We start from the raw sequence: 20000 nt of genomic DNA on the forward strand, positions 1-20000 counted from the left end.
ATTACATATATGTGCATACATCTATACATATTATCTCATGTTTCCTATGGAGTTTATTGAAGAGGGGAAATTATTTTGGTAGCTAAGTCAAGGATGACTTGCAGTGAGGAGAAGTTTGAGGCAGGGACACTAATGCTTTGCATGTACAGTTTTGTATATGATGAGATTAGCAAATGAGAGTAGAAAGAGAGGGAAGAGGAGGACACAGATCCCTGGAACTTTGGAAAATACCCACACTTAGTAAGGAAAGGTGATTCAATAAAGGAAAACAAGTCAGAGCCAGTAGAGAATGAGGAAAGAACTATGTCATGAAAACATACTGAGGAGAGAATATTCAGAGGGAGAGGAAGGATGATCAACAATCAAATGTTACAGAGAGGTGAAAAAAAATGGGCACTGAGAAAATCCATCAGATTTTGAAATTTAGTGATCACTGGCATTTTTGAAAAGAGAAATGATGAGAGAGAAACCAAATTGCGAAAGATATACAAGTGAGTGATGAGAAAAGGAAGGCAGTTAATATAAACATTTTTTTTCCTTAGCATTTTCTTCCACAAAGAGAGGGGAGGTATAGGGCAATAGCCTGGGGGGATAGTCAGATAGGTGAAATAGGTGGTATAGATGGTCATATTTGTTGGCATCAAGCAAAAAAGAACTGGTAATTAGGAAAAGATTGAAAATCAAAGAGAAAGAAGTAATGATTGTGGGAACTGTCACTAAGATGCCTATGTTTACATCTTCTGACAGATGGTTATTTTGTTTGATTGTATACAAGCTCTGTGATGGACTATATGTCTGTCATCTGAGGATCACAGGGTATGGTGGAGTAATGAAGTTTTCAGCCATAACAACTCTTAAGGAGTTCTTCTATAGGTTGGGAAAAAAGTTGCAATTTATATTGGTAGACTGGATACTGGCCCTGAGGAAAGCATAAATCTTTGAAGTATTGAACTACACACACAGACACACACACACACACACACACACACACACACACAAAACCATTTCTTCTCTCAACTTTCTCTTTCTAGATTAAAAAGTACAAGTTCTTTTAGTTAGTTTTTATAAAGTGATTCTTTGCTCTTGTCCCCAACAAAATCTCACAAAACCTCATAAAAAAAGTTACAACAGAAAACCTATTTTCATTTGGATTATTCTTCTTTCTTGAAAGCCTTTGCTTTAAGTGGTGACCAGAATGTCTCTGTGTTCTTGATGCAGACCCATGATAATTTTTTAAATTTTCATTTATTTATTAATTTTTTGCTGAGGCAATTGGGTTAAGTGACTTGCCCAGAGTTGTACCGTTAGGAATTGTTAAGTGTCTGAGGACAGATTTGAACTCAGGTCCTCCTGACTTCAGGCTGGTGCTCTACTTACTGTGCCACCTAGCTGCCCCCCAGACTCATGTTATTTTAATTTAAAAATAAAGATAAATTAAAAAGGTAGTATGAAGTAGATGTTAGAAAACTGATATTGGAGTCAATAAGGCCAGAGTTCAAGCCTTATCTCTGATTTGTATTGTGTGTGATCATTGAGAAAATCACTTAACTTCTCAGGTTCCCAAGCAATTCTCCAAGATTAAATTATAGAGGATTTGCTAATCCATAGTGGGGGAGAATTTCTATACTGAAAATTCCCTATCTTGATGAAACCCCTAAATTGGTTTGGGAAAGATGGTGCTATAACTATTAAACTAGAACAAGGTTGTGGAAAGTACTTTTTTAAAAAATTGTAACTTTTTATTGACAGAACATATGCCTGGGTAATTTTTTACAACATCATCCCTTGCATTCACTTCTGTTCTGACTTTTCCCTTCCCTCCCTCCACCCCCTCCCCTAGATGGCAAGCAGTCCTATACATGTTAAATATGTCACAGTATATCCTAGAAACAATAGATACAATATATGTGTGCAGAACCGAACAGTTCTCTTGTTGCACAGGACGAATTGGATTTAGAAAGCAAAAATAACCTGGGAAGAAAAACAAAAATGCAAGCAGTTTACACTCATTTCCCTGTATTCTTTCTTTGGGTGTAGCTGCTTCTGTCCATCATTGATCAACTAGAACTGAATTAGATCTTCTCTTTGTTGAAGATATTGTGGAAAGTACTTTAAAAGTCATCCAATTCAACTTCCTTTTTTTATAAATGGGGAAATTGAGGTCTGGAGAGGAGAGATGGCTTGCTCAAAATTACAGTATTGTGGATATCAAAAAATGGAAGAAAACGTTTAAAAAAAAACAATTGGTTATATATTCTTTAAAAACTAATTGAAACAGATTCCATTAATAAATTATAGAGACTAGCATTTTGTTCCAGTAGATGCAGGCCTGAGATTGGGGCAGGAACATTCATAGACACATTTAGAAATATAAGGTTACCTCCTCTTTTTCCAGAAAAGAAGCCTGAGGTTTTTACTTGCTGATTATTAGAAATTCCCAGACTTATTGGCCTTGGGAAAGGAGTCTCACGAATGATTAAATTAAATGAGAGTCATTTACCTATGTGGACAATGTCACTTCTCACTGAAATGATTTTCCCCTATCTTTCATTTTCCAGCTTTTACCATCAACACAATTGAGATGAAAGCAGAGCCAGGCTGGGAAGTGCAGAATGGGAAGAACCTTACTCTGAAATGCCTTGTGGACATCAGCGCCACCTCGAAGCTTCAGTCACAGCTCCAAGTCCTATTTTATAAGGATGATGTTCTACTCAAGAACATTACCTCCTGGAACAAAGAAGAGGGCTTTTTTATTCAGGCTGCTCGGTTTTATGACCGAGGGAATTACAAATGTACCGTGATTCTGAACAACAAGGAGAAAACCACAAAAGATTACTCTCTTTCAGTAAAAGGTAAGTACATTGCTGTGGGATGCTGCTAAGTCAGCAGAAGCTTAAATTTGCTGGTCCTGTCAATGTGAAGTCAATCAACCAGCACTTGCTATGGGTCTGGAATTGGTGGAAGTTGTAAGAGACAAGAATATTTTCCAAGTGTCTGGAGGCATTGTGGGATAGTGAAAAGAGCAATAGTTCTGGGGATAGAGGACTTGGGTCCAAATTTCATCTCTGATCCTTCCTTATCTGAATTACCTCAGGCAAAGCTCCCGAGAGCTCAGTTTTCTCAACTGTAAAATGAGAGGGTTAAACTAAATGGCTACTGATGATTAAAAAATAGTTCAAATCTAACCTCAGATACTCACTACTTGTGTGATCCCTTGGGCAAACCACTTCCATTTACCTCAGTTTCCCCAATTGCAAAAGGAAGAGAATAACAGCACCTATCTCATAGGCTTGTTGTGAGGATCAAATGAGATAACATTTGTAAAAAGGGCTTAGCACAGTGCCTGATGCAGATTAGACACAATGTCAATGCTGATTTCCTTTCCCTATTGCTGTCCTTTCCAACTCTAGATATATGATCCTTTGAATAAATTGTCAAATGCAGGGGTTCAGTTGCTGGCTGATAAATATAACAAAGACAGGAACTGGGATGGTTATTAATTTTAGTTATTGTTGTTTAGTTGTGTTCTGTCAAGTCCAATTCTTCATCATCTCATTTGGGGTTTTCTTGGCAAAGATAATGGAGTGGTTTGACATTTTTTTCTCCAGCTCATTTTGTGGATGAAAAACCTGATGCAAATAGAGTAAGTGACTTGCCTAGGTCACACAGCTAGTAAGTATTTGAGAAAAAATTTGAACTGGGGAAGATGGATTTCCTGGTTCCCAGTCCAGTGCTCTATTCATGGGGCCTAGTTGTAAAACTGTATCTTCAGTTAGAAGGCCCGGGTTCAAATGCCAGATTTGATACTTGGCAAAATAATCAAGCCAGTCACTTCTCTTTTCTGGGTTTCAATTCCCTCATCTGTAAAATAAGGGGGTTGAACTAGAGTGTAGACAGACCTTCCCTCTCAGCTCTAAAACCTTAAGGCATTAAACAACATTCATTGATTTGAGTGTTTTGAAGAGGAAACATAATGTTATCCAGACAATATTAGACATGGAATTAAGAACTTTGGGTACTAATTTTGAATCTAATCCTTATTAACTGTGTGATTGTGACCATTCTGAGCCTTGGGTCCCTTAGTAAATAAACATCCTTGTACTATCTACCTTACAGTGCCATTACACAGGATATACACAGATTTTTATAATACATCGCACAAGTAATTGCTATTGTGATGATTTTCTCATATTTTGAGAAAGCATTACTTGCAAGCAATTGTACCTATGTTTGTTTCTACAGTTTTGACCAATTTTGTATCCAGAATACTTTGAGATAATAAGTTTGTAAAAACTAAAAATTTTCTTTCTTTTTCCTTTTCTCCTTCCTTCCTTTTCCTTTCTTCCTTTTCTTCCCTTTCTTCCTTCCCTTCCTTCTTTCCTTCCTTCTTTTCCTTCCTTCCTTCCCTTCCTTCTTTCCTCCCTTCCTTCCTTCCTTCCTTCCTTCCTTCCTTCCTTCCTTCCCTTCCTATCCTTGCTTCCTTCCTTCCTTTTCCTTCCTTCCTTCCTTCCCTTCCTATCCTTGCTTCCTTCCTTCCTTTTCCTTCCTTCCTTCCTTCCCTTCCTATCCTTGCTTCCTTCCTTCCTTCCTTCCTTCCCTTCCTTCCTTTTCTTCCTTCCCTTCTCTTCCTTCCTTCCCTTCCTTGCCTTCCTTCCTTCCCTTCCTTGCCTTCCTTCCTTTCCTTCCTTCCTTCCTTCCTTCCTTCCTTCCTTCCTTCCTTCTTTCCCTTTTTCCTTCTTTCCTGCCTTCCTTCCTTCTGCCTTCGCTCTCTCTTTCCCTTTCTTCCTTTCTTTCTCCCTTTCTTCCTTAGGGTTCTGGGTAAATCCCCAAGTATTTGGGACATTTGTTATTAGCTATCAGAAACTCCATTCTTTTTTTCTCCATTCTCTTGTCTCACATTGCCAAAAGCTTTTGAGAAATAATAATGATAATAGCTAATATCTGTATGGCACAAAATCCCTGTATTATTTTCCAAAATAACCTTGTGAAGTAGGTCTTTTAAGCATTTTTTTTTTATTTTAAAACAGAGGAATCTAGAGCTCATAAAGGCAAATAAAAAATGTGACAGAATTTAAATGGAAGAATTGGGTCTTGGACCTGAATTATCTCACTCCAAATCCAGAATTATTTCCACTATAGATTATATCATGTGTCACCCCAACTTATTTTATTATAACCAAGTACCCAATTAACAAGCACATATTAAATAACTACTGTATGTCAGGAATTGTGCTAAATGCTGGAGATACAAAGATAAAAAAGACACATTTTACTTATATATCAAGTAAATACAAAGTAATTGGGAGACACTAGGAGTTTAGAGATTGGGAAAGTCCTCATTTGGGAGTTATAATTTGAACTGAACTTTGAAGGAAATAAAGATCTTAAGAGGCAGAAGTAAGGAATATGTGCAAAGGATGGAGGTGGGAAATGGAATTCTGTGTATAGGAATCAGCAATTAGGCCAAATTGGCCAATATCTAGAGTATGTGAAGAACAGTAATGGCTAAGAAACCCAGAAAGATAGGTTTGACCCTGATTGTAATGTTGGAGTAGAATCAGTAAGACTTGGAACCTGATCAGATACAAGGCATGGAGGAGAGTAAACAATTGAGATAAGATGAATGATAATGTCCATTTTATAATGATTTAACATATTCAAAGCACTTTATAAATACTATTTCATCGACTCCTCATATCAACTTCATGAGAAAAGTACTATTATCTCCATTTTATAGATGAAGAACCAGCCTTAAGTGACTTCTCCAAGCTCATACCACTGGTAAATGCAGGAGTTGGGATACTTTATATGTCAAATTTCTTGAGGAAAACAAAATCTGTTTCAGAAAATGACATAGTGGAGAAACTGTATTTCTTTGATAAAACCAAGGACCAAAAAATGTTAAAGTATTGTTTTTGTTGTTGTGTCATTTACTTGTTTTCAGTCATGTCAAATCCTTTGTGACCTACTTGGGGGTTTCTTGGCAAAATTATTGGAGTGATTTGCCATTTCCTTTTCCAGTTTATATATTGAGATAAACAAAGTTAAGTGACTTGACCAGGATCATACAGCTAGTAAAGGTCTGAGACTGGATTTGAACTTGGGAAAATTGATGAAGCAATTGGGGCCCTGCAAGAAACAAGTTAAGAGCCTGCCATTGAAGATCTAGCATGGAACAAGATGTTTGTATGGCCATAAAATCATAGAAGGGATTTCCCAAAATGATGCTTATGTATAGCCAATCCTAGTTCACCTTTTAGTAACCCTAAGCTCATTATACTATATTTAATGACTCTAGGCTTATTATAATATAATTAGCATTATAGTTTGGGGAAAGAAAGGGGAGCCTTTAGAGAGGGAACATGGTGCCCCTTGGGAAATTGCACATGCATGAATTTAGCTTTTTCACCCTTGTGGCTTGCCGCTGTTCCATCAGCCGATCAGAAGCCCTCCCGCCCCACAAAGGAACCACTCTGTGTCCTGGCCAGAAAACATGTGTTACCCCCGCCTTTGCTTAGGTTGGAACGCAGACCCAGCATTCTGTCCACTACCCACTTGTGAAGCACAGAGAGCACCAGCTATTCTCCATCTTGATACAGTGCAAGATTAAATGGAGACAAACGATGACTGGGGCAGCAGACAGAATGCTGGGTCTGGAGTCAGAAAGACTCCTCTTCCCCAGTGCAAATCCAGACTCTTACTAGCTGTATGACCCTGAGCAAGTCACTTATCTCTGTGTGCCTCAGTTTCCTCATCTGTAAAATGAGCTGGAGAAGGAAATGGCAGACTACTTCAGCATCTTTAACAAGAAAATCCCAAAAGAGGTCATGAATATCAGACCCTAGTGAACCACCACAAAAGCTATAGTGTGAAGAATTTAGGCTAAATGTGAGAGAAGAAATTGGTAATCGGGAAATTTTAAAACATGGCCTAAGTAATTTCTGTAGGATAACTTTCAAGTTATAACGTAATCAATCAGTCAATCAACCCACTCTAGTATACTAGATATTTTGCTATGTGCTGGGAATACTAAGACAAAACCAAAACACTCCTTGTCTGATGGAGTTTACATCTGAATGTATTTAGAATTAGAAGGGAACCACGCAAGGAAGACCATCTAGTCTAATCACTTCTTTTTGTCTACAAAAGAGGAAATTGTAGTCCAGTGTCAAGTGATTTAACCAAGGTCTTGAGAGATAGAGTCAAGATTTAAACCTAGTTCCTCTTATTCCAGAAGCAAACCTATTTCCTCTGTACCAAGGTGCCTCTGATTTATTTCTGATTGTTATTACTGAGCAATCTAGACTCAGCACTATGCCTCTTTTGCTATTCTTGTGCAAGCAGAAATAAGGAAGGATACTTCTGTGTCCTCGGGCTCACTCCAGGCCTTATGATGAGCTTATGGTGAACTTACCAGGCTTATGGTGAGCAGAGCAGTGAGGTCTTTGTCTTTGGCAGACCCAAAGGCAAAGCATAGAGATGAGTTCACTTAATGAACATAACTGAAATGTCTCCTACCTCATGGTAGTCTGTCCTTTTGTTTTCACATATTATTCCAGAAAGAAATGTGTTTATGCAACTTGCCACTGGGTCCAATCAATTTTTCTTTTTCTGTTCTGTTTTTGTTGCCACTTCCCCACTGCCACCCTATTACAATCACCCTATTGCCACAGATCAATGAAGTAACTGTATGAGTTCAGAAAGGACTAAATGAGGGAGCACAGAAGTCAGAACCTAATTAGAGACCCACATGCCAGATCTTCTGATAAGCTTGGTTTCTCGGCTTTTTAATTTTTATTGATATTTTAATAATTTCTAACCCCTTCACTTTTAATCATCTCTAGTTATACCATTTCTTCTCCCTTCTCTTCCCATGAATATGGTACTTTAAAACAAACAAACACAAATTGCACAAAACTGACTGAATAATAATCATGTTTGTGTTTTTCATATACATCCATTAGTCCATTTCACCTTTCCTTATTGAGAGGAGGGAGGAGTATTTCATTATTTCTTTCCTGTAATCACTATTAATCATTGCATTTAATAATAGTTCATCTATCTTTTTTTTTTTTTTTTGTATTGTGTTCATTTCTATTCTTTTAGTCTATGTGTATGTCATTCCCTGTAAGAATGGAAGTTTCTCAAGAGTTTGGATTACTTCATTCTTTCTATTTGTATCCCCAAGGCATAGAACATATTAAGTATCTATTAAAAAGTTGTTGATTGATTGAATACTTCATTGTTTTTCTGCTTCTGTTCATTTAATTCTCCATCAGTTCATGTGTTAAAAAATAGAATAAATAATAATTCTATTATATTTATGTACAATGTTTTGTTCTACCTAATTGACAGATAACCACTTTGTTTTCAATTTTTTACTTTTTACTTATAAAAAGTCTGCTTTGACTATTTTGGCATACATGCTACTATTTTTTTATGCTTGATTTCCTCAGGGTACAGTAGTGAGATTGCTGGATTGTTATGGAGATGAGCAGAGCAGTCACTTTTCTCACATAATTCTAAATGATTTTCCTGAGTGATTGGATCAATTCCCAGCTCCACCAACAGTGGCTGACTTCCCAGAGAACCTTCTGTCTTTGGTTCTTAACTTTCTTTGATTACAAAATATGTTAGCTTACAGTTTCAAAATATTTTGACAAAATGCCTATCACCATGAGGATAACCAGTGAGACCCATCGTCTGTTCTTTTGTTTTCACATATTCTTCCAGATAGAAATGTTTATATAATCTCACCACCAAATCCAATCAATTTTTCTTTTTCTATTCTCTTTTCATTGCTATCTCTCCATTCTACCTCCCTACTGCTACCCTATTACTAGATTACTGAAATAACTTCATAAACAATCTCAGTCTGTCCAGGTTCTCCCTATCTAATCTATTTTGTACAAATTCTCCCCCTGCTCAAGAGCTTAAGTAGATCTCTATTGCTTATCAGATCAAAAATTAATTATTTATTTTCTAGACTTTACCTATCCATAAATGTTTTACCTTATTCCTTGACAACTTTCCTATGCTTATGTATATAGCCTGCTATAATAGAAAAGCATTGACTCAAGAGTGAGAAGATTTGGGTAAAATCCAAACTGTTCTTTTCTACCCATTGAATGAAGGATAAATCCTACCTCTCTGAGCCTCAGTTTCTTTATTTGTAAAAAGGAGGTGATAATCTGGTATTATGTAATTCATGGCATTATTGTAAGGTAAACATATAAAAAGCCATATAAATAAATATGAAGTATTTTTTTAGTGAATCAAGCTGGTTTTCTGACTGTCTCCTAAAGTTGCCTTCCTGGTTTTTGACTCTCAAGCTTTATTCATACCAATCCTTCCTTTCTTATAACTTCTTTTACTTTTACGGGTATAGTGGAAGAAACATAATGGCTTTGGAGTTAAGAGATCTGGGTTCCAGTCTAAGGCTAACCAGTTGATAGATCTTGGGTAATTCAGTTACTTCAACTGTAAAATGAAGATAATATATTTATACTTCTTGTTTCCCAATTGCTGTTAATGAAATTTTATTTACTCTTCAAGGCTCAGTGAAATATTTTCCTGAAAATTTCAGTCAATATGTGGATCTTCAATTTCTGACTACTCACTCTTGTCTGTTCTATACATTTTAGGCACCTGATTTATATTTACTTTAGTACTTGATGACTTAGTTTGTCTTTCTTTAATCTTTTCAAGTGTATAAACAATTTTGGCACCTGGACACTACACTTGAGGTGGGGAGGGATATGGAATGTCATAATGCTATTACTGGGGTAGCTACTGCCAAAAGAAGGGATGTGTGTGTGAGAGAGAGAGAGAGAGAAAAAGAGAGAGAAAGAGAGAGAGAGAGAGAGAGAGAGAGAGAGAGAGAGAGAGAGTGAGAGAGAGAAGGTGCCTTGTTGTATGAGCTAAATTCAGGGTGTTTTTTTCCTATTCTGCAGAAAAAGTACAAATGCTTGTCAATGCCCTTTAAATTTTGGAATCCAGAATCAAAGCCCTGATTATCCTACCCTAGTTATATATCTGTTCCCTAGGGAAATTGTGAGCTCTTGAAGACATAGATCATATCGTAAGCTTCTTTTTTAATCTACTCCCTTTGTAGTACCTCACAAGATACTACACACCTAACATGGAACCAATAAAAAGTTATTGAACTTAAATTGCATGATTAAGAAAAATCAGACCAATCATCAGACTAATCTGGTCACCACAAATGTTCAGGAGAGCCTTGTCTAAGACCCCAGACCAAACTGATGTTCTTCTCTTTTCTTTTTCCACAAAGGAGTACCAAATCCCAGGGTTACAGTGGACAAAATGGAAGTGATGGAAGGAAGCAAGGTGATGGTTGAATGTTCTGTTCCTGAGGAGAAGCCTCCGATATATTTTATAGTTGAAAAACTGGAAGTGGATATCTACAAGCAGAGAAAAGAAAAAATGGCCCTGGAGAAAAATTATGTGACACTGGAATTTCCAATAGAAGAACGAGATCATGTTTTAATCTTTCAGTGCCAGGCCAAGATCTCTTTTGGGAATTTCGTGGAGGCCTCAGAATTCACCAAGAGTGACTTAGTCACTGTGAGAGGTCAGATTTCTTCTTCCATTTCCATTGTTACTTGTAGTATGCTGGTTTGGTTTGGGTATGAAAATATCATAATTTGAACCCATTAGCTCTCAGGACTGTAGCATTTACTTAATTTGGGGGGTGGTGGTGGTGAGGATTCATTTAATTCCGTGAATATCAGTGACTCCTGAAGAGGGAAGATCAGATCAAGAGGTCCCAGGGTCCCCTCTGAAAAATGGCTTTTGGGTCTAGAAGAGAGTAACCTAGATGGGTAGGGGACAGGAAACCATGGCATACATACAATTTGATTGGAAAAATATAGAATGTTGAAACTAAACTTTTGAAGGGCTCTATGGAGAAGAAGGATTCAACTCATTCCACATAGTCCTGGAGGACAAAACTTTATCTTGACACATTCTTTCTATTCCTCAGTCCCATTTATTTTATAGGAGAACAGAGGCACAATCAATTAATTCCAAGTATTTATTAAGGGTTGACAATGTGGCAAGCACCATGCTAGAGACAGAAACAAAAATCAGTCAGTCACTTCCCTTAAGGAGCTTACATTCTCCTTGGGGGAAGACGATGTGTACATATATAAACATTTATCAAATAAATGCACAGGAAATAAATTATCTTTCTCACCAGTAAGTTCTGCCTTCTCTTGTGGCCTTATGCAAATATGCTTGAATTGTTTAGCAAAAGTGTAGCCAAATGATGCTGTACAAGAAAAAGAAATCTCTCCACTCTGATCTGGAACTCTGGCATCCAGCTTCAGAGTCATGTCTAAATTTCTTGAGATTCTAAAGCAAGAGCATTGAGAGCTTCCTGAGACTTAATTCTAAACCCTTTTATGGTTCATAGCACCATGAAGCAGTCTATATAGCACTGCACATAGGAATTCCAATTATATAGGGTGGGACGCCATTTTCTAAGAGGATCTCAAATAAAACAGTTTAAGAGCACTAAATCCCCTTCTCTTCTCTGATACTGACACTGTGGTCCAGACTTTCATCTCCTCATAATTGGACTTATTGCAATAGCCTGATGGTTGGTCTGTCAGCCACATATTTCTCTCCACTCCAAAATGATTTTTTCTAAAACTCAGGTCTGACCATGTATCACCTTTTCCCATCCCTTCTGCCCCACCACTCAGTAAACTTCAGTAGCTCCCTTTCACCTCCAGGATAGAATACAAAATCCTGTTTAGATTGTAAAGCCCTTCATAACCTAGCCCTTTGCTACCTTTTCAGTCTTACCTCCCTTTATGTAGTCTTTGATCCAGTGACACAGGCCTCCTTGCTATTCCTTGAACAAAACATTCCATCTCTTGGTTCTAAGAATTTTCACTGTTTTGTCTCCCATGCTTAGGATGCTCTCCCTCTTCACTTCCACAACCTGACTTCTCTAGCTTCCTTCAAGTCCCAGCAAAAGCCCCATGTTCTACTGGAAGACTTCCCCAATCCCTCTCGATTCTAATACCTTTATTTGCTGATTATTTCCTATTTATTTTATAAATAGCTTGTTTATACATAATTGTTTGCATGTTGTCCCTCCCCACCATTAGATTGTGAACTTCTCAAGGGCAGGAACTCTTTTGTCTTTTTTCATATCCCCAGTACTTAGCACAGTGCCAGGCACAGATCAGGTACTTAATAAATGTTTATTGGCTTATTGACATTAGGTAGAAAAGCAATAGATTTATTAAATGTTTATTGTATGACAGACACTACATTAGGATTCTCATAGTATAATTATTGTTCTCCCTTTGTTTTTGAGGAGGACTAATGACACCAGGAGGGTGATATCTCAACTTATAAGGGAATTGGATTGAAGTGAGGGAGGACTGTGCAAAGTCACCAGTCTCACTTTCTCCTCCAGAATCATCAGGCTCAGAGGCAAAATATAGAATAAGACAACTGCAGATGGTTCTGGATGCAGTGGGAGACCTTGATCTTTTTAAGCTAAGGTCTTTAACAGGTCTTGGTTTGACTGAGACAAAGCCAATTAGTTTTTGAATCTAGGGAAGAAATGAGGCACACAATGGCCTCTTTTACAGAGATAAAAAAATTAAAATCAATCTGGGTTTCTGGCCAAAACAGAAGCAATTGCTATTTATATTCATTCTGAACCAGTTAGGATCCAAATAATTACCAATTGGGACCAGACTTGGGACCTTTTGTTGGCCAATGAGAGCCAGAGTATTTTATGTTTAAGGTATGGTCTTTAAGAAAGAAATCTAGCCCATAAACCCCACGATATCATGGGAGGCTTCAATGATCAAAATTTACATTCCCTTCGAAATTCCTTTTGTGCTTGCAAAGAAGGGAAGGAAGAGAAAGGAAAACAAAAGCAAAGTAAAGGAAAAAAAAAAACTGTGTTGCCCCAATTGGCCCATTCCAGTTCAGTCCCCAGTGGGCAGCTTCTACTACTGCGCACAGAGGTTTGTTTTCCCCCCATTCTCAAAAAGTTAGGTTAGAATTGAGACAAAAGATGGCCTATGATGCCTTCCCCAAAGGATCAACCAATCGGTCTGAGGGGAGACTTTCAGAATTATTTGCTGGGATAGAAAGCAATTTCCATCATCCTCACTCTGAGCCATCAAAACCCAAATCTCAGGATACAAAGAAGATAAATGAAATAATTCCCACTCTCAAGGATCTTAAGTTTTAACCAGGAAAACATTTGTTAATATATGCAGAATAAATATAAAGATAATAAATACAAAACAGTTAAAAGCAATATAGTTTGCAAGAGAGATACTAGCTTGTAAAAGGTCCAGGAAAGCCTTCACACAGAATGTGGAGCTGAATAGTAAGTGGAAGGAATAAAGGGATTCTATGAGGTCTAGATGAGAAGGAGTTTGTTCCAGGAATGGAGGATGGTCAGTGCTGAAACCCACAGGTGGGTGAGAAAGCCATATGTGGGGAAAAGAGAAAAGAACAGTTTGGCTGATTCAGCAGAATGTGAGAGAGGAACAGTAGTCTGTGAGGTGAGAAAGTTTAGTTGGGACCTAGTTGGGAAAGCCTTTAAAAAGCTAAATGAGGAGTTTGGTTCTAAGCTTGGTTCATCCCTGAGATACTAGGGAACCATGGAGTTTATTTGCATGGGGAGATAATATTGTTAGATCAATGTTTAAGGATTGTGCCATTAACAGTTGTGTATAGGATAGATTAGTATGAAGAGAGAGGACAGGTAGAGTGATGAAAAGGGCATTTATATACTCTAGTGAAAGGTGAGGTGGGTCTGAATGAGGTGGTCACAACTGTGTGAGTATGGAAATGGCAAGATTTGGTAACTGACTGGATACATAAGGTAAGGGAAAGTGAGGAGACTCGAAGCTTACTATAGTCACAGAGAAGTTTGGAAGAAGTCTGAGTTTGTAGGGGAAGGATAATGAGTTTGTTTTGGACATGATAAATGAACAGGAAACACATTAATTGCTAGAAAAAGAGAGGGTTGGAATAAAGCCAGGAAAACTGGGTTTAATTCCCACCTCTCACACTTGGTATCTTTGTGATCCAAATAAATCATTTATCTTCTCCATGTTTCAGTTTTAAAACTATAAATTTTAAATATAATATTTAAATTTATTATATATAATTATTTATATAATTAAATATATTTATATGTATTATATTTATTTTATATATATTTAAATTTAAATATGATATTTATTTTACATATATATTTAAATATAAATATAATTTAAAAATATAAAAATAAATTTTAAACCTATAAATTGAAGATAATTCAGCATATTAATGCTTTTGTGAAGCAAAGTGTTTTATAACCTTAAAGTGCTATATAAATGGATGCTATTATTACTATTGTTGTTGTTTGCTTCTATTATTGTTGTTTTCCCTTCTGCAGAAGGGACTGAAAAGACAAGAAGTTTTGTCACTTAAGAGGCAGAAAAAAGTTGTCATCATATACAGTGACAGGAAGAAGGATAGGACTTGAAAGATGAGGTTCTCAATCTCAGGGTTAACCTCTGCTCCTCACTCTCACTCATTTCACATAGTCAATCTATTTTCAATTGTTATTATTTCTGCTTTGTCAGGCAATGAGCATTTATTAAATTCCTACTATGTTCCAACCATGGTGCTAAGTGTTTTTTACAAATATAATCTTATTTGATGAGATAAAAAGACAAGATAAGAAGAATAAAAAGTGGGGCCAGAAGGACTAGGTTAGAGCTGTGATATCAAATAGAGAATTTTATATTTGATCCTGGAAATGGAGTTTGTTAAGTGAGACACGAATGGACCTTCAATTTAGGAAAACCACTTTGGCTGCCAAATGGAGAATGGGTTGGAATTTGAATGGGGGGAGACTTGAGGCAGACAGATCCATCAGCAGGTTATTACACTAGTCCAGGTGTGAGATGATGAGTGCTTGAACCAAAAATGGTGGCAATGTCAACAGAGAGAAGAGGAGCTATTGGAAAGATGCATATGAAGACCTGGTTCATATGTAAACCTGTTTTGCTAAACTGAAGACACATCATCCTTTAGACTAAAGGAGAGAAAGATGGGGAAATGAATGGTGTTCTAAAAATCATAAAGGATAGTTATTTAAAAGAATAGAACTAGGAAGAATTATCTTGACTCCATGTCCAAGAATTTTTTTGTTCATTCTTTTGCAGAAACTTTTTCTGTTCCCAGTTTCCAAATAAAACCCGAAGGAGAGATCACAGAAGGAGATTCCCTCACACTTAAGTGCACAATCCAAGTGACACATATGTTTCTGGAGGATCGTGAAATCATCATCCAGAAAGATAAACAGATTGTGGCCTATGCTAAGCATGGGACAGAAGTTACTTACTCTCCTCCAATAGCCAAAGTGGAACACATTGGGAACTACACTTGCAAAGTGGAATCCAGCAAGATATCTAAAGTCAACAGTGTTTTTATCAATATTACAGGTGAGAACAGCCACATGAGCTTAGTTGGAGGTTGAGAAAAATATTGTAAAGATTAACTGTATACATTGAAACATTCCTGCCCAATAGAAATTGCTATTTTCATTCATTTATTGGTTTGCCTCTTCCATGCCAAATGTTGTGCCTGATGTTAGGAGAAATACAAAAACTGAGAAAATATTGTCCCTGTCCTTTGTTGTTATTATTGATGTTACTCTTACTTTCTTCTTTTTTTACCTTTATGTTCAATGGGATTCACAGAGAAACAGTCTTGTGTTAAGTCACTATATTGCTTCTATTTTTAAATGTTTATCATTTGTTGAATTTGTACTGGGGGTATAAAATGATTGATCTTTTGTAATTGAATGAGGGTACTGGATTGTAAACTCACCTTCTATAAATTTATTGAAAGGATTTTCAGAACAAGTCTCATACTGGATAGAATGAATGAGATGATATATTTCTTTTTTCTACTTGATTTTGATTTCCTCTCCTAGGACTTCGCATTCCTTCTCCATTTTTTGCAAATAATTTATATAATATTAGAATTAGTTTTTCTTCAAATGTTTGATATAATTCACTGGTAAACTATCTGGTTTGGGGTATTTTTTCTTTGAGAGTTTTTAATACCATATTCAATTCCTTTTTATGAGATTGGTTAGTCAAAATTTCTATTTCTTGGACTGTTAATCTGGGTATTACAGATATATTCACACACATATAGACATATATGTACACATATATTCATATATATTTATCCTTTTAACTTAAACTTTTGTTGGCATGTAATTGGCAAAATAATTTCAAATAATATTATTTACTCTGTTGTAAATTCTTCTTTTCCATTTTTGATATTTGTACTTTGTTTACTCTTTTATTAGATTAGCTATTAGTTTAATTTCTTTATTAGTTTCTTAAAGTTTTTAGGTTTATTCACCAATTCAATAGTGTTTTTTGTTTTTGTTTTGGAGAGGATTCAGTTTTATTCATATATCCTTTGGTTTTCATAATTTTTGTTTTTTTGTGTTTAGCTGGGATTTTTTTGATATTTTGCTGTTTCTAGTTTTCTGGCATGCCCAATTCACTAATCTATTTTTTTCTTTTCTTATTGCTTACAATGTTTAGAGATGAAGATTCTCATTTAAGAACTTTGTTGGCAGCATCCCAAAGTTTTATTAGTTTATCTCATTCCCTCCCCCCACCCCAATTTTCCTTAAGGAAATTATCTGTTGCTTCTATTATTTTATTTTGATTCACCAATTGTTTAAAAAGAAATTATTTGGACTCCATTTAAGTTTAAATCTTTAACTCTTTTATTTTAATTTTAAACTTAATTTTTATTGATTATAATTTTATTACATTATGATGGGCAAGTAATGTGTTTAATGTTTTTTCTACATTAACTTTAATCCCTTGGAACATAGCTAGTATTTGTGAAGTTGCCCATATAACTATGAAATATATGTATTCTTTCATATTCCTTTTTAGTAACTACCAGAGAGCTATCATGTCTAACTTTTCTAAAATTATATTCAGGACATTAATTACTCTCTTACTTATTTTTCTGTTAAAATTTTCTATTTCTGAAAGGATAGTTACATTGAAGTGTTTCACTACTATAATTCTCCCTATAATTTGATAAATTATTTTTTTCCCTTTTCCTTCAAGTATTTAAGTGCTATGCCATTTATTCCACAAATATAAAAATTTGATATTCTTATAATATCTATGGTGCCTTTAAACATGATGTAGCTTCATTGATCTTTTAACCACATGTATTTTTATTGTTGCCTTTTCTGAGATTATAATTGCTAGCCCTGCTTTTCTGAATTTGTCTGAAGCATATTAAATCTGCTCTAACCCCTCATTTTAACTCTGTATGAATTTTTTTATTTAAAATGTGTCTCTTGTGTGCATCAGACTGCTGGATTCTGCTTTCTAATTCATTATGCTACATATCTCTGTTCTATGGATGATTTTATCGTAAATCAATTTCATGGTGTATGTGTTTTCTTCTTCTTTTCCTTTCTTTATTTCTTAAAAATTTATTTTATTAAAAAAACAGAATAGAAAAGCAGAAAAACAAAATGAAACAAAACAGGACATTGTTAAAAGCCTGGCATAGCATTAAGGAGTATTTAAAATATACAACAATAAATTACCAGTTCAAGAAAAGGTATATAATAGTAGAAGAGATTATATTTATGCATGTTCATGAGCTTCCTTGTAGATTATTCCTTTGTTCTCTGATGCATAATTTTTTTACTTTATTCTTTTTTTTTCTCCCTTCATCCCTACCACCTCCCTCAAGCAGGCTATAGTTAAACACAGATATATGTTACACACATATATAGATATATACATACACACACCTACACCCCCAACCCCCTAAATCTACTAATATACATACTCACATATATACATATACATATACATTCACACCCATCCACAGACCACTCACACATATACACTTCTATACACATACATACATAAAACAACATACACACATATCTATATATACTCAGACACACACACACACACACACACACACACACACACACATCCACCCAAAACAACATCAGTATGGCTGACATATAATGTACATTTGTTTCTTAATTGAATCTTTAAATTTGACTTACCTCTTTTTTCCTATTCCTGCCAACTCTTGTACTATAAATCTGCTCCTTAACTTGTTATGCTATTACTTAATCTCCCTTTGTCCATGGATCTTCTTCTCCCACTCTTTGCTTCCCTTCTCCCACTTCCCTTATTTCTTTTTAGATTTTGGAGGGTACTATACCTTTCATCATATAAATGTAATGTTTCCTATTTAACCCATTCCCAGTATGAATGGGTTTTTAGAAATATGAGCCCTTCTCCCCCTTCTAATGCCTCTGTGTCTATTTTTCCTCTGTACCTCATTTGTATAATATAATTATTATTTTTATCTTTTCTAGGCAATTTTGCTTCTTTTTTAGTCTATTCAATTCTGCCCTAGTCTTTCTTTTGAGCTACCCAATCACTGGTGTCAATCTTAAATATATGGTATACATTTCCATGTAAAAAATACAAACAATTTGTTTGTTTGTTGAGTTCCTTGAAACTGATCTTTGATATTGACTCTTATATGTTAAATTTTCTATTGAGTTTAGGTTTAGTTGAAAGTCCTGAAAATCTGCAAGTTCATTGAATGTTTACTTTTTTCATTCAATAATATGGATAATTTTGCTGGATATGATGTTTTTGGCTATAGGTCTAGTTCTTTTGATGAGGACTTTTGGTCTTTCATTGTGGCTGCTGATAAGTCCTGTGTAATTCTAATTGTAGCTCTAGTGTACTTAAATAGGTTTTTTTTGTTTGTTTCTTGCAGAATTTTCTCTTTGATGTGGGGGTTTCAAAATTTGGCAATAATGTTCCTATATTTTTTCCACAAAGGATCTCTTTCAGGTGGTGATCAGTGGATTTTCTATTTCTACTTCCCCTCATATTCTATCATTCCAGGATAATTTTCTTGGATTATTTCTTGCATTATTGTGTCAATGTTCTTTTTTTTTTTTTTTTTTTGGTCACAGAAGTAGTCCAGTTGTTTTTATATTTTATCTTCTTGATTTGTTCTCCAGATTATGTTGTTTTTCTTATAAAATGTTTCACATTTTGTTTTATTTTTTCATCCTTTATATTCTGTTTTGTTTGGTCTCATATAGCTTCACTGGCTTGTCCTTGACTAATTCTAATTTTCAAGGAATTATTTTATTCTTTAAGTTATATTTCATCTTTTAACATACATTGTCTATATCTCCTTTTCTAGTTGATTAAATTTTTTTCATAATCTTATTTTTCTTGGATGATTTTTATTTTTTATTTTTTTTAGTTTTTTTCTCAATGTCTCATTTGATTTTAAATTGTTTTTGAGTTCTTCTATGAATTGTCTCTGGATAGGGAACCATTTCATTCTTTGGTATAGAAGAGCTTTCTACTTCAGTGTCCTCCTCTGAAGATGAACTCTAGTCTTCCCTGTTCCCATAGTAAATTTCTGTGGTTGAGGGGTTTCTTCTTTGCAGTTTTGTTCTTCTTTTTCTTTTTCTTTTTCTTTTAAATAAGAGATATAAATGTAAGCATTTCTCACCAGGGAGATGGTGCTTCTAGCTTCATTTCAGCTCTCCCCTCTGACTTAGAACCCCAAACCAAAATCTCTACCCTCCTGCAAGTTCCTAAAGCCAGCAGCATCCCTGCTCCACTGCCTCTGCACTGACTGGGTGTGCTGGCTTCTTCTCACTCAGAGCTGTGCCTTTGCAGCACAGCTGGGCCTGGTGTTGCTTAATCAGCTGAGGTTCCCTCAGTCTTCCTGGACTCAGACCACCCTCCAGACGCAGTCTGGAACATGAAAGTTTCTGCAGTTCCTGCTGAAGCTCCTAACAAACTCCTCTAGCCCCAGGGCTCCCCACTAGATTTCTGTGGAGCTAGCCTGGGAGGTTTACACTTCACATTAATTTCTGGTTTTAG

The 20000-nt window shown here is 35.7% G+C and overlaps 1 protein-coding gene across 4 annotated transcripts in view; it reads left to right on the forward strand.

The window, feature by feature from the left end:
* The window catches only part of PECAM1 (platelet and endothelial cell adhesion molecule 1), a 101737-nt gene that overhangs the window by 11827 nt on the left and 69910 nt on the right, over positions 1-20000 (forward strand). For all 4 annotated transcript variants that reach the window (XM_051995292.1, XM_051995294.1, XM_051995293.1 and 1 more), the window contains exons 3-5: positions 2559-2852; positions 10295-10594; positions 15222-15500. In XM_051995292.1, coding sequence (XP_051851252.1) covers positions 2559-2852; positions 10295-10594; positions 15222-15500 — 873 coding nt within the window. The remainder of the gene's footprint in view (positions 1-2558; positions 2853-10294; positions 10595-15221; positions 15501-20000) is intronic.

The sequence above is a fragment of the Antechinus flavipes genome, chromosome 4 (assembly GCF_016432865.1).
Source record: "Antechinus flavipes isolate AdamAnt ecotype Samford, QLD, Australia chromosome 4, AdamAnt_v2, whole genome shotgun sequence".
NCBI lineage: Eukaryota > Metazoa > Chordata > Mammalia > Dasyuromorphia > Dasyuridae > Antechinus > Antechinus flavipes.